Source organism: Tupaia chinensis, unplaced genomic scaffold (genome assembly GCF_000334495.1).
Source record: "Tupaia chinensis unplaced genomic scaffold, TupChi_1.0 Scaffold000523_1, whole genome shotgun sequence".
Taxonomy (NCBI): Eukaryota; Metazoa; Chordata; class Mammalia; order Scandentia; family Tupaiidae; genus Tupaia; species Tupaia belangeri.
In genome coordinates this window covers 1,418,182-1,437,821 of record NW_006160036.1, presented here as the reverse complement: position 1 = coordinate 1,437,821, position 19,640 = coordinate 1,418,182, and the positions used below count along the sequence as shown (strand labels likewise).

General features: G+C 42.6%; 1 protein-coding gene across 1 annotated transcript in view; it reads right to left on the bottom strand.

Moving 5' to 3' along the window:
- Window positions 1-18,737, bottom strand: part of UTP4 (UTP4 small subunit processome component) — a 40,022-nt gene extending 21,285 nt beyond the window's left edge. Inside the window, exons 1-7 of the mRNA XM_014591024.1 lie at window positions 18,577-18,737; window positions 15,453-15,644; window positions 13,724-13,808; window positions 10,872-10,961; window positions 7,155-7,366; window positions 1,695-1,866; window positions 1,498-1,589 (exon numbers count right to left, since the gene is read on the bottom strand). Of these exons, the coding sequence (XP_014446510.1) occupies window positions 1,498-1,589; window positions 1,695-1,866; window positions 7,155-7,366; window positions 10,872-10,961; window positions 13,724-13,808; window positions 15,453-15,644; window positions 18,577-18,735 (1,002 nt within the window). The 5' untranslated portion in view covers window positions 18,736-18,737. The remainder of the gene's footprint in view (window positions 1-1,497; window positions 1,590-1,694; window positions 1,867-7,154; window positions 7,367-10,871; window positions 10,962-13,723; window positions 13,809-15,452; window positions 15,645-18,576) is intronic.
- Window positions 18,738-19,640: the final 903 nt, after the last annotated feature.

Genomic DNA, 19,640 nt, shown 5'->3' with positions numbered 1-19,640 from the left:
ATACAATCCCTGGGGGGTTTTTTTTTTTTTTTTTTTCAAATCAAAGAAAAAATCTAATGTAAGAGGGCCAGTAGATGGAATGGTGATTAAGGTGCTGGACTCCCACATGACCGACGACAGTTTGAGTTCTGAACCTGGCAGCTTGGTTTCTTTCTTCCCACCCCTCTAGTCAAATTGAAAAAATAAAAATAATGGCGCCAGTAGATGGCATAATAATTATGTTGCTGGACTCCCACGTAGTTGACTATGGTTCCAAGTCCTAGACCCAGTGCTTTAAACTTACACTGGGCACATAGGCCTGCATGCCTAAGATCCCAAGACAATGGAAGAGAGGAGACTGTGGTATAGTCATTGCCGCAGGGGTTGATTTCTCACTTTCTTTATCTCTGTCTGTTTCTCTGGTGAGCACATGTGCCCTGTAGCAAAAAATCTCTCTTAAAAATCTCTCTTAAAAAAAAAAAACATCATGATGAATACAGTGCAGTCATGATGTATTTTTTTTCATGCAAAAATGTGTCATAACTACTCCAACAACCCAGTACCTTAACTCTATGTAGTGTTCTTTGTTTCAGGGTAGCCTATGGCTTGGTGGTTAAGGTGGCTGTATCCCATGAGGCTGACTGGTTAGAGTTCCAGACACAGCAGCTTCAGAAACATGCCAGATGTGTGGTAGGTATGCCTAAAACCTAGAAAGGAGGGAGATGGAGGAAAAGGGATGGCCTCATGACCATCCCACCGGAGGTGCTCTTCCCTGCATTTCTTTTTTTGTCGAGCACATGTACCCTCCAGGCAAAAAAAAAATAAATAAAGTGCTGGACTCCCAGACCTGGTGGCTTGAAAATCATGCTGGGTCCATGTGCTTGTGTGTCCAAAACCCCAGGAGAACAGAGAAGGAACTGTCATGGTATTATCCCCCCTGGGGAGGTGATTTCTCACGGTCTCTCTCTCTGGCGAGTGTACATGTGCCCTATGGCAAAAACCTTAAAAAAAAAAAAAAAGATGCACACTTACACACACACATAAAGATCTAAGGAGGATGCAGACTCAGTAGGTTTACTGGTTTAATGCAATGTGGGAGCAGGTTATAGATGAAAGGGCTGCAAGCCTGGGAAGAAGCTTCCCTAACCCTAGACAGGAATACTCAAAGTCTGGATTTTCCTACACTCACCAGATAAAGAAGTCCATTCTTAAAAACAAACACATCAATTAACTAACAAACTTCCCATAAGAAGTGACTATTTAGAAGATAAATTTCCTCAGAAATTAAACTATGGGTGCTGCTACAAATCTCTTGCCTCCATAGAAGTCTTCATAAGAGGCTAGCTTTGGAAACACGGAAGAATGAAGAAGGTAGCCACAAAAAGTTCTACCAATTTGTCCACAAAGTTTGAGCTGTGACCAGTGCCCTGGGGGACAGAGGGACGGGGTGATGAGAAATGAGGGGGTGGCAACGGGTAGGAGGGTGATACTTACACGGGGGAAGGGCGTGATACTTACGTGGGGAAAGGTGATTTTTCGGAGAGCAGCATCATAATTTTTTACCTCCACCTTCTCCATGAGAGGACGAATGACTAAGTGGGTATCAGTACCTAGGGCAAGGGTGAGGGGAGATCAGGTACAGAATTAGAAGTCCTGCGTGGAAAGAGCCAGAGCTGGGAGTGTAAAGCAGCAACCTTGCTGGGAGCAGAACCCACCTCCAGATATCAGTGCTGTGGGGCTGTGGGCCACAGCTCGCACGTCGTGAGTGTGATGCTGGAACGGCTTGGTCCGCACCCACTGCTTCTCATTGCTGCTGGAAGTCACAGAGACCAGCTGAAAATGGAATACTGTGCCCTCGGCTGTGCCCACCACGAAACTGTCTTCTTGCTGAGAAATTAAATTGTGAGGGAGGTACATGTGAGCAGAACAGGTCCAGCTGGAAAACCATTCCCTAAGGTTTTCTGTCTGGACGGCTTAGGGGAAACCTACAGCCAGAATTCAGGACACAGGAGGGCCTTTCCCTCCAGAAGCTAACTACTCCATCCCTTGAGCACAAATAACGTTTCACCCTCTAGTGACAAAATTAACAATAGCAACGTCAACTGCTCAGGTGCTTTTTTATATGTCAAACTAGACCTCATAGGAACAAAAGGGAAAAACCTAAAAGAAACTTAAGAAATGTGCTAAATATATCTGAGAAAACAATTTAAATCCTTCTAAAGGGCACGTGAGATGACCTAAACACAGAAATCCATATCAAGTTTTTAAATACTAATATTTAACATAATGCTATTACTCATTTAGGAAATGCATGAACTTTACATAATCCAAAAAAAAAAAAAAAAAACACAAAAAACAATAGGCCAGCCAGTGTCATGGTGGTTAAGGCAGCGCACACAAGAATATAAGTGTGTGCATACTCCAAGTCCTGACAGCATGGAGAAATGGAGAAGAGACTGTGGCATGACCACGCCCTTGGGAGAGGGCTGTCTGTCTGTCTGTCTGTCTCTCTCTCTGGCAAAAAGCATGAAGCCTCTGGTTATTAAAAATATATATATATACTGAAGGCCAGCCACTGGCATGATGGATCCCACATAGGGAACCATGCAGTCTGAGTCCCCGGCCCGATGGCTTATAAAACACACTGGGCATGTGTACAAGCCAGGCCAAGTGCCTGAGAGGAGAATGGAGAAAGGAGAGGAGAATGGAGAATGGTGGCATGGTCAGCAACCTGCGGGGATGCTACCTCACTTTTTTCCCTGTCTTTCCAGTGAGTACACATGCCCTGTAACAAATTTTTAAAATCGTTTTTAAAGACTGAAATTTGGAAAATCCTAGGCTAATTTACTATCTTGTTTTTACAGATGAAGGAAAGAAGGACTTGAGGAAGGGAAGTAGTCTGATCAATATCACACGAAGACTCAGTTTAAAAGGCTCTCTCACCACTGTGTTGAAAAACTGTAACTTCTTTTTCAAAAATTTTAGTTATGAGGCCAGCAGGTGGCATGGTGCTTAAGGGTGCTGGACTCTCACATGGCCAACTCTGGTTCATGTTCTGGACCTGGAGCCTTGCTTTCTCACTTTCCCATTCTATCTCGCTCTCACTCTGTCCCTCTCTGGCCAAATTTAAATAAATAAATAATAAATAAATAAAGTTAAATAATTCTTTTAAAAAACTCTTTTTAGTTATTGGCCAGTCTGGTGTTAAGAAAGCTGAACCCCCACACAGCCAATTGCACAGCCCAATTCCCAGACCTAGCTGTTTGCAAAGCACCGCAGGCATGTGTACATGCGTGCCCAAAATCCCCAAAGGAGAATGGAGAAGGGATTGTGGTGTAGCCATCCCCTTGGAGGTGTTTTCTCATTCCCTTCCCCCACCCTGTAAGTGAATGCACTCTATATAGCAAAGTTAAAAAAAGTATGTTTATATAAAATATATATAAATATTTATTTTATATCAATATATATAAATGTATTTTTTTCAGGGGTTGGGGAAACCCCAACACGGTCTTGCTGTATTGAAATCCTCCCCCTGTACTGGGCATGTTCATATCAATCAAAATATGACCCCAGGTCTCCCACGTGGCTCTAGTACAGGGACTGGGCTGAGCACTGTGACTTTCACTTTTACTTTTAAGAAGTCTTAGTATGGCTTAAAATTTTTCAACAATTCCTCCAAGTTCTCAAACAGTACATTAACTCCAGTTTTATAAATACACCTAACAATGGTCAAGGAAAAAGACACTGTGCTTGACAGGATAGTAAGAGAAATCAAGAATCTGGGTCGGCAGCTCACTGGTCAGTGGAAAGACTAAGTCAGTCAAGAGCGATGAGAAGGTCTAACGTATCTGAGTGTGGAGCTGGCTGACAGTGCCCGCATGCTTACTGGGGGCTAGGACCTTTATATGTCATATCACCGCTGACCCTTCAGTACACTACAAGGTAAGTATCATCTCTAGATGAGGATAAAAGACTTAAGGAGGGGCTGGCAGATGGCTTGGTGAAGTGTGCTGGACTACCCATGTGGCCGACTGCAGTTCGCGTCCTGGCTGGCAGCTTACTTTCTCACTTTCGCTCTCTCTCTCTCTCGCTCTGTCCCTCTGCTCAAAATTAAATACATACATACATACATGTATAAACATTAAAAAAAAAAAAAGAGACTTATAGAAAATGCAAGAACTGAGTATTTGCCACACCCCACTAGGCAGTGAAGATCCATTAACAGTAAATCTAAACAACGATGGGCTGTTCTGGTAAGATAGAGTAACAGAAGCTTTGTAACTAGGATAACTTTCAAGAGAGATTTAAAAACTGAGGACCAGCAGATGGCATTGCTGGACTCCTACATAGTCAACAGTGGTTCGAGTCCTGGGCTCGGTGGCTTAAAACTTATGCCAGGTGCTTGTGCATGCACTCTAAGATCCTGAAAGGAAAATGGATGAGAAGCGATTGTGGTGTGGCCACCCCCTCTGGGGGCGTGATTTCTCACTTTCTGTTTCTCTGGCAAGAACATGTGTCCTACAGCAAAAATCTTTCTCTTAAAATAAAATAAAGATAAAAATTATAAATGACAACACGGTGCTCAATCTGCCTACTACTACTAACACACACTACCCACTTAATCTTGCCTCCAAATCTGCAAGTTATGTGTTACTAGCATCTGGTTTTATTTTTGAGGTTTTTGCTATAGGGTGCTGGCCCTCGCCAGAAAGACAGAGAGATAGAAAGTGAGAAATCACCCCCCAGGGGGGATGGCCACGCCGTAATCCCTTCTCCTCCATTCTCCTCTTGGGATCTTGGGCAAGCACGACACGAGCCTGGTGTGAGTTTTAAGCCACCGGGTCCGGAACTTGAACCGCGGTCGACTACATGGGAGTTCAGCAACATAGCCATTACACCAACTGCTGGTCCCGTTTTTTTATTTTTTTTTAAACAGAGAAACGGAAGCTTACAAAGTAGCCAGCCTTCTATATCTGCAGGTTCCACAAGTGTAGATTCAAGCAACCACAGACCAAAAAAATACTAAAGTAAAAATCGCAATACAAAAATATACTCAAAACATACCATAACAATTACTTATACAGCATTCACATTGTGTTAGCTATTTTAAGCAATTTAGAGATAGTTTAAAGCATGTGAGAGGATGAGGGGTCGGTTTTATATAAATACTCTGCCACTTTATGCATGAACTTCAGCATCCACGGATTACGATATCCATGGGGCAGCGGGGGTATCCTGGAACCAATCCCCTGTGAATACCATGGGACAATGGAACCTACTCAAGGAAGAAATGTAACTACTAAGTGGGAGTCAAACCCAAGCCTGTCTAACTCCAGAGTCAGCCACAGCATTTGTCAAGGATGAAATTTATACAATTACATTTTTCAATAAGATAGTAACAAAGTAACACTGGTCCAGCTCCAGTGGCACACAAGAAACTGGGAGACCTGGGTTTGGTTCCTCAGTTAACCTGAGTACTCAGGGCACCTTTGTGTGTGCCGGTAATCCTAGCTCAGTGGGAGGCTGCAGCAGGAGGATTCAAGACAGCAAGACCTATCTCCTTCCCCATAACAGAAAACAAAAAAGGGAAAAGATACCATAATTAACTGATCCAAGCACATATCTTTTCACGTTTTAACATCTCTGAAAGTAGCATACCTTAAAATGTCTGAACACCTGTGCGTGTATGGTATCTTTAGATAAAGAGCTAATATCAAAACATATAGAACAGTTGTCAGAAGCCTAGAAGAAAAACCTTCAAAACTACAATGGGACTTCATCGTCAATACTACCGAGAGCACAGATGCAATGTGCAGGAAAAAACACCCCCAGACAACGAAGTGGAAACGTGACCCAGAGAGTTCAACTCCAAAAACGAAGTTTCGGGAATACCTTAATTAATTTATTTGACTTATATTTTCCTTTCTATGCTATAACACCACCGAATTAAAGGTTCACAACTAAGTGGTTCGAATTCTAGCCCAGCAGCTTGAAGAATGAACATACCAGATACATATGCATACATGTCCCAAAATCTGACGGGGTGGAGAAATGGAAAAGGGATTGTGGCATGACCATTTCTCACTAGGGGTGCTTTCTCCCTCTCCCTCAACCTTTCTGTTTCTCTCTGGCAAATGCATATACCGTCTAGTAAACGTTAAAGAAAAAAATAAAATAAACAGGTTCTCAGAAAACCTGTTTAATGGGATAGAAACATCTGACAGGCAAATAAAGGACACATGCACTATTTAAAATAAACATCCCTCAAGATTATTCAAATAGTAGAAAATAAACATTTTCAAAATCACCAAAAACTTCTCTTCTAATGTCCATAGACAGGAAGGCAATTGTGCAGAGAAAAGAAAGCACTTCTCAAGAGTTGGGGCTAGTTGGGGGACCAGCAATTGGCATTAATGGCTATGTCGCTAGACTCCTATGTAGTCGACTGCGGTTCGCGTTCCGGACCCGGTGGCTTAAAACTCACGCCAGGCGTGTGTGTGTGTGTGCCCAGGATCCAGAGAGGAGAAGGGATTGCGGCGTGGCCACCCCCTCTGGGGGGGTGATTTCTTGCTTACTATCTCTCTGTCTGTCTGGCGAGCACACGCACCCGATAGTAAAAACCTCTCAAAAAAAAAAAAAAAAAAGAGTTGGGGCTAGTAGCCCTGTGAGCTACTGGTAAAGGGAACCAGAATGCATATGGTCATATGGTCAACTGTGGTTCAAATCCAGCCCTGGCAACTTGAAAATCATGCCAGGCACATGTGTGTGCATGCTCAAAATCCTGACATAATAGAGAATAGGAAGAGAAAGGATTTTAGCACCACCATGCTATGTTGGGGGAAGCTTTCTCCCTCTCCCAGTCTCTCTCCAAAGCAAGCATACCCCAACGAAAAACAGATTCTCCTAGGCTGCTCATGCCCCATCTACCATCAGATAGGATTAACTGGGGATGAGGAATGTCTAAAGAAAATTCCCCTGCTCACTAATCTTTTAAAGAATATTCTCTAACTCACTGTTATCTATCATAGACACCATCTGTGGGTTTTCTTATTGAGCTCTTCTTCCTCTAGTACATCAGGTTTGGAAAACAGTGTTGGTGGCGGGTCACTGCCACTGCCTCCTCTACTCATCCCCTGGGATTAACATCAACGGATCAAAATGGGGACTACACTCACATCGGCTACAGCAATAGACTGCACGTCAGCATTCGCGATGAGGTGGTTCTTCACTAGCGTTCCAGTAACGGAGTCCCAGAACTGCACTTTCCCAGCTGAGTCCACGCTTATGACGGTGCCGTCGGAGAGGAAGGCCACACCCCACACGATACACTTCCGCTTAGACACACCCATATACTGCCTATCCACCATCATTTTATGAACAGCGTTTCCTGGAAAATAAGAACAGCACAGAGTTTGATGGTACTTATTTCTCCTTTTGTTTTCAAACCCACCTGTGGCAGGCGCGATAGGCTAAGTCATGCCCGCCTTTTGACGGTGCCGTCGGAGAGGAAGGCCACCCCCCACACGATACACTTCCGCTTAGACACACCCATATACTGCCTATCCACCATCATTTTATGAACAGCGTTTCCTGGAAAATAAGAACAGCACAGAGTTTGATGGTACTTATTTCTCCTTTTGTTTTCAAACCCACCTGTGGCAGGCGCGATAGGCTAAGTCATTGGCCTGAACACAGCTCTGGTGAACCAGTCTTGGAACTCTATGATTACCTGAAGAGGAGAGATGGGGATGATAGGGAGGGCAAAGGAAGGAGAGACAAGAACAAAACTCCTACCAGGGAGGTGAAATGCAAAGAGACACTTGGGACACTTGCTTACAACAGGCCAATCGCCTGCACACACACGTCACATGCTCTTCTTTTCCACAACTCCTCTAGAAAAGGAGAAGACAGTAGTGACAAAATCCTGAGAACTGAAGAGCAGACATGGAGCAGTAAGTGACTTGGCAGAGCCCACGTCAGCAGGAGGGACAGCCAACCCCCCCCCGACTTCTACTATAGAATCCTCTGAAGACTTTGGAACTGGGAACACCAGATACTCTAGAAACAAAGGTGGAAGTGGGTACTCTAAGGAAGGATCAGTCAAAAGCTGATTTAAAAAGCTGTTAGATACTCACTCACCCCTGGGCAAAAAGTGAGAGAAGTCCTCAAATTCTACTTCAACAGAAGGCTGGGGACTGAATATCTAAAAAAGTCTATCAGACACAACTGAGGGCAAGAATACTATACTAAAATAGGAGTAAGAAAATATTTCTAACTGCATGCTGAGAACATCAGTTTTCTTCTCTGTAGAATGCTGACAACAGGCCAGTCTGTGGTATGGTGGTTAAAACAGCTGGCTCCCACATGGCCAATAGCACAGTTCAAGTTATAGACCCAGCAGCTTGAAAAGTACACCAGCTACGCATGTGTGCATGCCCAAAATCCTGGGAGGGGAATGGAAGGCAAGGGACTGTAGGATGGTCATCTACCCTGGGGAATGATTGCTCACTTTCCCTCTCTCCTCTCTGGTGAGCACATGTACCCTATAGTAAACTTAAAAAAAAAAAAAAAAAGCTAGCAGGTCAAAGAATACTCAATATCATTAGCAGCCTTAGAAAAAGTTTTATCAAAAGGACATTCAGGAAACAAAAAGAATTTTAGAAATGACAGCAGAAAAAGCTCAGTAGAAAGACAAAGATGACCCACTCTCCCAGAAAGCACAGTAAAAAAGTCAAAGGATACAAAATAGGAATGAGAAAGAGAATTAGAATATCTAGCATCTAAATAATAAAATTTCAGAAAGAGAAAATGGAAAAAAATCATTAACAAAATAATTATGGATTCTGGATAAAAAGAGCCTACACTGAGTATCTGAGCCACAAGCTAAGCTATTTCAAAACAGTAAAGATAAGGCACATTCTAAAAGCTCCCAGGAAAAACAAAAACACGCAGGTTCTTTATAAAGGATCAACTCTCAGAATGGCACCAGACTTCTAATACCAGAAGCCAGAAGACAGCTCAGTCACAGATCCTAGCTTCTAAGGGACGATCATTTCCGACCTACAGTTCTTTCTCATGCACTTGTTCAGGATCCAGCTGTTTCAGTTTAGATGACGGTTTGTAGTCTAAAGTTTTGTTTTGGAATTTGATACTGTGAGGTGGTAAAGCCTAGAGGACAGTGACTGGAATGTGGTGGCTGCATTACAGAGGCTGTAGTCTCATGAATAGATTAATGATGTCTCTTGAGACCCAATGAGTGTTAGCTCTTGCGAGAAGGGATTAGTTCTTAAGAGAGCTGGTTGTTAGGAAAGAGAGAGCTGCTAGGAACCCTTTCTGCACACACCCGCATTTCCTTCTGTGCTTTTCACTGGCCATGTTGTCGCCCTAGGTCTTTTCATTTTCTAGCCACCTTAATTTTAAGTTTGTAAAAAAATGTTTTTCTTATAAAGTCACCCAGGCATAGGTATTTCTGCTAGTAACACAAAAACAGACACCACCACCATCAAGCAAAGGAATAAACCAAGAAAATGAGTGACATGGGAACAAGGGATCCTACCCAGAAGAGAAGCAAAGAGAACTCCCAGGACAACTGTGAAAAAAATCAGAGATCCAAATTTCGCAGCTGTACAGCAGGTGCAGAAAGTTCCAGGAAAGGTTTATTTAAAAAGATAAAAGTAGCAGAAAGAAAACCAGATGTGTCACAATTGGGGATGAATCGGTGAGATAAACAGAGTCAATGTTAAACAAAAAGTATATAAGAAAGGAAAGACAATTTAGCTTAGTATGTGATGAGTCGTATTTACATAATCATAATAACAAAAGCATTGAGAACTAACCTGAACAAAGTTGCAACATAACCAAAGTGGAAGGATAAAAAGAAAAAAAGAGGGTGTTTATGGCTCAGAGTGGAGAAAGAGAACTAAGTATAAAACTGAAAAATCAAAATGTAGCATTATAAGCATGCTATTTACAGCATACAGATACTATAAAAATCAGCTAAGAATTGCAAGTGACCACCTTTGAGGAGTGGGAGAAGAGACACGGGAGGACTCCTCTTGCTTTTTGTAAAAACCCTTAAGGAAGTCTTTGATTAAATGTATACATAACTGAAACCAAATTTTAAAACTTACTTAAGCATGGAGAAAAATAAAAAACAAAACAAAACAAAACAAAAAAACAGACATGTCTGACCTGTTACCTCTTTAGCTTAGATAGGAACATGGACCAACCTGCCCAACAAAGCTGAGGTCAGCCTCATCACTGAAGGATTCCATCAGCCAACTTTCCAGGCCAAGACCAGAAAAAGCTGTCTCTACCTTTCTGATCTCATGTCTCACTAATTATGTTACCAAGATCTCATGGGCCTCAGTAACAGAGCCCATTTTTACCCAAGGGGATGTATATAAAGGTATTCTACTAATCGTTCACAATTAATATAGCCTAAGCCGAGGGCAAACTTCCTCACAAATTCTTTTTTTTTTTTAAAGAATTATTTATTTAACTTTCTTTATTCATTCATTTATTTTAATTTGATCAGAGAGAGAGAGAGAGAGAGAAAGTGAGAAAGCAAGCCACCAGGTCCAGGACTTGAACAGTGGCTGGACATGTGGGAGTGTCCAGCACCTTAACCACCACGCCACCTCTGCTGGTCTGGTCCCCACTTGCAAATTCTTGATGATGAAAAACACTGTATTCCACTAAAGAACCAAGATTTCCTAACAGCAGCAATAGCAATCTAAGAAAGCAGTGAGATTCATAAAGGATATCCAGAATGAGAGGGTAGGCCTGACAGATCACTGAAAATATGACAAGGGCTCAAAGCTTTTGAAAAACCAGAATGTAAACCTGACACATAAGACCCACACCCCAAATGAACTGAGAAAAACAGTCACCTGATTTGACATCAAACACACTAATGTAGTCTATGGAGCCAGCTGCAATGTGGGTACCAGAGGGATGCCAGCTGAGACTCAGGATGCGACCTTGGGAGTTGTACAACAAAAAAGAAAGTGACATACACATGAGTATACAGCAAAGGGCAACTGAGCACTCCTTCCACACTACCTACAATAGGCCAGTGTTCTGTACTCTTAATTCTCTCATCCAATGTACTCTTATGAAGCAGTTTCATAAGATGAAGAACAACTTTGCCCTGGGATCCACAATAAAGCATGTGATACTTTAACAATGCATACATGGTTAATGAGAGTGAAATAAATAAAACCTGTAGAGGATGATCTGTTAACCTAACAAAAAAATTTTTTTTTTCCAGAGTTTTTTGCTATAGGGCATGTGTGCTTGCCAGAAAGACAGAGAGAGACAGAGAGACCCAAAGTGAGAAATCACCCTCCAGGGGGGATGGTCACGCCGCAATCCCTTCTCCATTCTCCTCTCGGGATCTTGGGCACTCATGCACATGCGCCCGGTGTGAGTTTAAGCCACCAGGTTTGGAACTCAAACCGTGATCGACTAGATGGGAGTCCAGCGACATAGCCATTAGGCCAACTGCTTGTCCCATTAATCTAACAATTTTTAAAAAAGGATTATTTCCTTTTATTTCTTGTTGTTATTATTATTATTTAGTTTGACCAGAGAGAGAGAAGGGAAAGTGAGAAAGCAAGCCTCTAGGTCTGGGACTCGAAACATGGTTGGTCATGTGGGAGTCCAAAACGCTACCTGTCAGTCCCTAATCTAACAATTTAAATGTACTTTTTTTTAATTTTTTTTGCCCAATAATTGCCCTGGGAATTGATCAAAGATAAATACTTATGTGTATGTGCCCCAAAATACGTATGTAAGAACACTCACTTCAACACTGGTTATAATAATACAAAGAAATTAACATCCATCAGTAGAAATTTCATTAAATTATATAACACAACAAACTGGAATCTTGTGCTGACTAGCATGCCTGACATAGGTATCAAAAATCAAAAACGAAAAGCAAAAGAATTTTCCTGGATATTTGTTCATATGAATATGCAAAAAAAGTTAAAAGATCTGTATCAAAATGTTGACTATCGAGGCCAGCAGATGGCCTGGAGGTTAAGGCACTGGATTCCTGCCTGGCTGACTATGGTTCGAGTCTTGGACCTGGCGGCTGGCTTTCTCACTTTCCCCCTCTCTCACTCTGTCTCTGAGTGAGACAGAGTGCGTGTGCCATCATATGCCATACAGTAAGATTAAAAAAGAAAAAACTGGGGCTGGCAGGTGACATGGTAGTTAAGGGCGCTGGACTCCCTCATAGCTGACCATGGTTCAAGTCCTGGACCTACCAGCTTGCCTTCTCACTTTCTCTCCCTCTCTCTGTTTTTTGCTGGTCAAATTCAAATAAAGAAAGAAAGAGAGAAAGATAAAATTCTTAAAAAATTTTTAAAAACCAATTAAAATAATTTAAAAAATGATGTTGACTCTAGATTGGAATGAGATACTTTTTGTTTATGTAGCTAAGCATATGAATTTTAAAAAGAAACTTCATATCACCAGTGTAATTAAAAAAAAAAAGAACACCCCAAGGATATAAAACATACAAAATAAGGGTTTGATTCAGAGGATAATATTACTAAGGGACACACACAACACATGGCATAGTTACCATGCTCTTGAAAAGGGGTTAGGAAACCATAGCCCACAGGCCAAATCAAGGCCACTGCCTATTCTTGTAAAGAAATTTTACTGGCACAGAGCCATGTGCATTGGTTTAAATATTATCTATGGCTGCTTCTGCGCTAGTGACAAAAGTTGGCAAAGATTGTATGGAAGTCACAGCCTAAAACATTTATCACCAGGTTCTTTACAGAGAGTTTGCCAACCCCTGCTCTAGAGTCAGTGTCAAACCAGTCCAGGTGGTTCTCAGGCAGGTTCAACTGTTCATAAAAAACTCCCCCCCTTTAATTTTGATGCACTAGCAGGATTAAGAACCTCAGCTTTAAGACCAGCAAACTGCATAATGGTTTTGTCACTGGACTTCCATGTAGTTGACTCTGGTTCGAGTCCTGGGCCTGGCAGCTTGAAACTTATGTCAGGTGTGTGTACGTGCCCAAAATCCTGAGAGGAGAACGGATTGTGGTGTGGCCCCCATGGGGGTGATTTCTAGCTTTCTATCTCTCTGGCGAGTGCACGCACACGCCCTATAGCAAAAATCTCTCTTTATTAAAAAACAAAAGCAAAAACACAAAACCTCGGCTTCTGGGGCCAGCAAGTGGCATAGTTATTAATGTGCATGATGCCCACCTGACCAACCACGGTTCAACTCCTCAATTTGGGAGCTTGAAAAATCATGCCAGGTGCGTGTGTGCTCAAAATTCCAGGAGGAGAATAGAGAAGGGACTGTGGTGTGGCCATCCTCTCTCAGGGGTGATTTCTCACTTTCCCTTTCACTGCCTCTCTCTGGTGAGCATACGTGTGTTATGGCAAAAACCTTTTTAAAAACAAAACAAAACAAAAAAAACCCCAACAACTCTCAGCTCCTAATGATGTTGACTTACAAAGAAATAGTAGCTTTCTTATTTTGGATTTCTGGGTTTTTTTTTATATCATTGCTTACCCAGGCAATTACAACTATATTACACAGTGGGTAAAGCCTAGGTTAGGGATGGCTTTTAGCACATATCCTGTACTCAGGTAAAATAAGCATATAGATAAAGTATTACCTGGACCCATGGGAAAATATCCCATCCCCAGTGGCAAAGAAACATAACTTCTTGTTAAGGCTATTCACTGCCCCATCAAAAACGACCCTTACTTTTCTGCCGATCAAAATTTCTTTCAAACTGGATTTTGTCTGGGGTGATCTGAAATAGTTTCACAGATCCATCTTCACAACCAACCTATTAGAAAAAAGAAGTAGAAATCAGAAAAGATAAAGATTTTACAGGACACATTATAAATAAACATATATAATATAATATAAACATTGCCTTCCTAAAGTTACCACTTGTCCTAAAAAAGAAAAATAGTTTGAGAGACAAAGTACTGGTATCAAGAAACTTATAGTCTATTCTCAGCGGTCTTCAAATACCAGCTAGAAGGCAGGCTGATATAAAGAGCTCTAATCAGTGGCCCAGTTCCTTTATGTGACCTGGAAGAGGAGTTCACAGGATACCTCTGCTAGAGTCCATGGCCTACATAAAAGACCTATTAATTGTATAACCTAAACGGAGATATCTGAAGATATTATACAAAATGGTGCAAAAAAAGGACACACTCATCACAGAAAATTTAATCTTTGAAAACACCCATTATTATTATTTTAAAAGAATTATTATTATTATTTTAAAATTTGCTATAGGGCATGGGCACTCACGAGAGAAAAAGAAATAGAAAAAGCAAGCCACTAGGTCCAGGACTTGAACTGTGGTTGGCCATGTGGGAGTCTCTATCCTCTTAAGCACCACCACACCACCTGCAGGTCCTGAGTTATTATTTTTTTAAACACGGAATATCACTATGTTGCCCAGGCTGGCCTTGAACTCATGATCTTCTTGCCTCAGCCTCCTGAGTAACTGGGACTATAAGACAATATCCTGCTAGCTTGAGAGCACCCATTCAAATGGTAATCACTGGGGAAAAAGGTTTCTGCACTTAAAAACTTTTCTGAGAAATACCCTGCTGAAATAGTTGCCCAGGTTAACTTGCTGAAGAACCTCTCAGAGCTTTTACTATTGATATATTAATGTGCACTGTGAATCTGCAGGATTTAATATGCTGTATCTCTGAAGCTAAATTCATTATAAAACACAAAACATAACAAAATACAAGACAGTTCCTATACACCCCAATTCTAAAGAGCAGAGTTTGGGAAATGCTGAATTGAACTAACCCTCCCATAAATGAGTCATCAACACTCAAACTAGCAGCAAAAAGGACATAAAAGGAGAAGCAGTTTTTTGCTATAGGGTTGTGTGCTCACCAGAGACAGAGATGGGGTGGGACATTTGAGAAATCACGCCTATGGAGTACAACCACATGTAGTCCTTATTCTTCCATTCTCCTCTGGGGTTTGGGTATGCATACACCCATGCCCGCGTGATTTTCAAGTCGCTGGATCCAGGACTCAAATCATACAACTAGCCATGTGAGATCCAGCCATCCTAACCTCCATGCCACCTACTGGCCCCAGGATAAGGACTTTTTATTTTAAAAATGTATTTAATTTTACTTCATATGCTCACCAGAGAGATACAGAGAAAGGGAAAGTAAGAAAGCAAGCCACCAGGTCCAGTTCTTGAACCATGGTCAGTCATGTGGGAATCCAGTACCTTAACCATCACACCACCTGCTGGCCCCAGGAGAAGGATTTTTAATCCTCAATATCAATTCCAATTTTGTAGTTGGGGTTGCTTGGATCCAGTCCAGACTGTAGTTGCTACACACTATAATACAATGTTGTTCTACTGTGAATACAATGAAGAAACTTTGACGTGGGGCAAAAGAGAGATCTTGGTTTGAATGAGTAATTATTGCTTACTGACCAAAAGTTGAGAACCACTGGGGCTGGTAGTCATGCTCCAAATAGGTCCTCCAAAGGCATCGATAGAGTACTTGATGTTTAATGCTTGTAAGTCATATTCGACGATCTCTCCATTGAGCCCAGCACTGAACAGTCGTTGTCCTTCTGCCCAACACAGCGCTTCAGTAGCCCGAGACTCATGACCTGGGAAAAACTACAGAAACAACAAAAACTTCTCAATCTACCAAGAATTCATCAGTTACTAAGCACTGAGTGGTCACAGGAAACATGGTGAAAAGTACTTCAATAAATAACTAGCCTATCAGTTTGGTGCTATAAGAAGACTGTGTCTATTGAGCTTTTCATGGTTTTCAGGTTCAAATTTTAGTTACTTTTATTTTTCTTTTAATTTGCTCTAGAGCACAGGCACTCACCAGAGAGAGAGAGGGAGAAACTAAGAAATCATGCCCCAGGGAGGATGACCACACTATAATCCCTTCTCCAGCATCTTCTTCTTGGGACTATGGGCATGCCCGTGCGCACACACATGCCCAGTGTGATTTTTGAGCCACTGAACCTGGGACTCAAACCAGAGTCGGCCACGTAGGATCCAGCTGCCCTAACTTCCATACCAGCTGCTGGCCCAAATTGTAGTTACTTTTATACAGCTGGTTTTTTTTTTTTTTACTAGGAGTAGTTCAGCAGAATAAAGTTATGTGTTCAAGTTTGGTTTGTGTCTGGCCACATCACCTAGTGGGTAAGAGAGTGTATCTCACATGACCAACTATGGTTTTAAGTCCTAGCCCTACTGGCTTGAAAAACACACTGGAAATAAGGTGCGCATACACCCAAAATCCTGAAGGAATGGAGAAAGAAGGAAAAAAGGAATGTAGAATGTCCATGCCCAATTGGAGTGCTGTTCCTTTCTCTTTCTCTGGTGTTTGAATGCCCCCTCTGGCATTAAAAAAAAAAAGGGTAAGAAAATAAAAAAATACTATGTAAGGAATGGTTGACTTATTCATTCAACAAATATTAACTCAGCAATTGCTTTGAACTAGGCACTTGCTAAATGGTGGTAATACAGTCATCAGCATCGCTAATGTGGATCCTGTTTCCATAAAATTTCAACGGAGAAGAAAGACATTAAACAAACACACAAATTATATAATCATAATGGCAATCAAAAAAAAAAATCACAGGACAAAATAAGCAAGCACCAAAGCATTATTTTCATACTATAGAAGTAACCCGTTTGTGTTGAGTGATGGCCTGCAATTTTTAAACTCTAACTAGCACTTCAGGTGTCAGCTGGGTAAGTCATCCCTTTCCAGGTTTCCTAAACCTTCTTCTCAGAGTAAAGTACTTCTCCACTAAGGTTCAGTTTCTATGCCTGTGCTTAGCTTCATGTTATGTATTTCGCTGGTCAGAAATTGTCTCTGCTTATCTTTCTCCCATTGGTCTTTGAAGGCTGTAAAAGTAGGGCTTCTGACATTTGTCTTGATGTCCCATACTTGCCACTCATTCATTTAGAAACTTCTGGAGTATCTAAATCCCAGGTATCCCACTACTGGGCACTGAATGCACTCATTATTCACCTATTCACTTACATCATGGCGCATAGTGCATATTAGGCCCTCAAATGTGAACTGCATTAGATGTTTCTTTTTTTTTTTTTTGGAGAGGTTTTTGCTATAGGGCACGTGCGCTCGCCACACAGACAGAGACAGATAGAAAGCGAGAAATCCCCCCCCCCCCAGGAAGGATGGTCACGCCACAATCCCTTCTCCTCTTGGGATCTTGGGCATGCACACACACGCGCCCAGCATGAGTTTTAAGCCACCGGGTCCGGAAAGCGAACCATGGTCAACTATGTGGGAGTCCAGCGACATAGTCATTACACTAACTGCTGGTTCCCTGCATTAGATGTTTCAACAGAAGAAAATCAGTAATCAGCGCCTTGAAAGAGAGCACTGCCTGACAGTCCTCTGCACACACCCAAAGAATACTTCTTTTTTTTTTTTTAACTTTATTTATTATTATTATCATTATTATTTTCCAGTTTGATCAGAGAGACAGAGAGAGAGAGAGAGGAAGTGAGAAAGCAAACCACCAGGTCCGAGACTCGAACTGTGGTCGGCCATGTGGGAGTCCAGCGCCCTTAACCACCATGCCACTTGCCAGCCCCAAGAATACTTCTAATTTAAAATTTCATTTCCAAGTACAGGTGTACAAGTCTACATTCTCTCACATGAATAAGCTTATAAATCTGTCTTCCTGGGGCCAGTAGATGGCATGGTGGTTAAGAGCACTGGAGTCCTACATGGCTGACTGTGGTTCAAGTCCTGGACCTGGTAGCTTGCTTTCTCACTTTCTCTCTCCCTTTTTCTCCCTTACTCTGTCCCTCTCTGGTCAAATTAAAATAAAATTCAGTAAAGTAATTCTTTTTTTTTTCTTGGAGAGGTTTTTGCTATAGGGTGCCTGTGCTTGCCAGAGACAGAAAGCAGGAAATCATCCCCCTCCCTCTGCGGGGAATGAGGGGGGAGGTGGATGGCCACACCGCAATCCCTTCTCCATTCTCTTCCTGGGGTCCTGGGCATGCTTGCACACGCATGTGGTGTGAGCTTAAGCCACCAGGTCCAGGACTCAAACCACGGTCGACTACATGGAAGTCCAGCAACAGTCATTACGCCAACTGCTGGTCCCAGATAAAGTAATTCTTAAAAAACAAAACAAAACAAAAAAACTGTCTTCCTGCCATTATGTCACCAAAGGGCCTGATATTAAATTATCCCATTATTTTTTATGAATTCACAATGAAATGGGGTATTGACATCTTGCAGAAACGGCCACTTTATCGACGTTGCAATGGCCTGACGCTTTTCCATCTCATTTGTGGCCAAAAGACCCAACAAACCTGTTTCCAAATGACAAGCAGTGAGATGCCATAATTCCTAGGTAGGATTTTTCTAACCAATGCTACACAGATCAAAACCCTGAGCTTCCCTTCTTTAGTCGGGTAAGTTTCACAGTTCTGAACAAGTGAGTCATTCCATTTTTAAATAAAAAAATACATCACACATTTTTGTAGAATTGGACTTAATAAAATTAACATCAGAAACACCAAATCAGGCTCCCAAATGACTTACTTTCTCCTGAAAGTAGTTTGCTGACAAGTTATAAATTTCCACAGTGCCATCTGTTCGTGAAACAGCCAATCTGTTTGACTGATTATTGTAAGCCACACAGCGGATTCCTGATGGAACATAATTAAAGAAACGTACTCGATGGACCTTAAATTCACCCATTCCTAGGAGGAGGAAAAAGAATTGCCAGGGTTACACGTTATGGCAGTATGTCACATGTACTCAGCTTATTGCTGTTCTGGATGGAAGGCTTCAACTACACCTCACTGAAGTTGATTTCTAACATAATGATGCTTTCATGCCCCTCCAAGAATCTATGAAACTAACTCTAGAAGCCTAAGATGGTTTGAATAAAGATGCTTCAACCATAAACAAAATCAAACGGGTCCTACTCCATAGCACCAGAATTCCAGTCTCCAGGGATGGTGACTTTATTGCACGCTAAGTTCGCAAATCACAGGTCCCAACTAAGGAAGTGACTGTCGGTGGGACTGCTGGGGCGGGCAGAACAGAGAACTCCCCTAGAGAAGGAAACCACAGGGCTCTGGCAGTCCGGTCCGGCGTCTCCTACCCTACCATCCCAGCGCCACCCACCACCCCACCCCCGCCAACACAGGCACACACGCACTCTACAAGGTTAAGGGCCGGACTAGCTTGCTTCTCATTCGTCTAGTTTCAAGGTTAGGACTCGCAGGCAAGTGGGCGCGTCCGGCCCGGCCTGGCCCGGCTACCAGCACGTCTAAAACGCACACGAGATCTTCGCCACCCGCTTCTCTCTCTTGGACTCTACCGCGTAACCTCCACTCTGCCTTGGGACGACGAGAGCCACGAAAATCGCGGAGCACCCACCAAACACCCCTCCATAGTCTGTCCCACACCCGCTCCCCACGCCCCTTCCCCAGCTCACCCACAGCTCCCCGCCAGCCACTCTCTGCCCTGGTCCCACGTGCGCGCGCGCGGTCCCATGCTCTGCCCCGGAAGTGCTCCTGGCGCGAGGCCGGAAGTGCGCAGGCAGTGCTCGCGGCGGCGGCGACGGCGGCGGGAGGTTCGGTTGTCGCCCGTTGGCC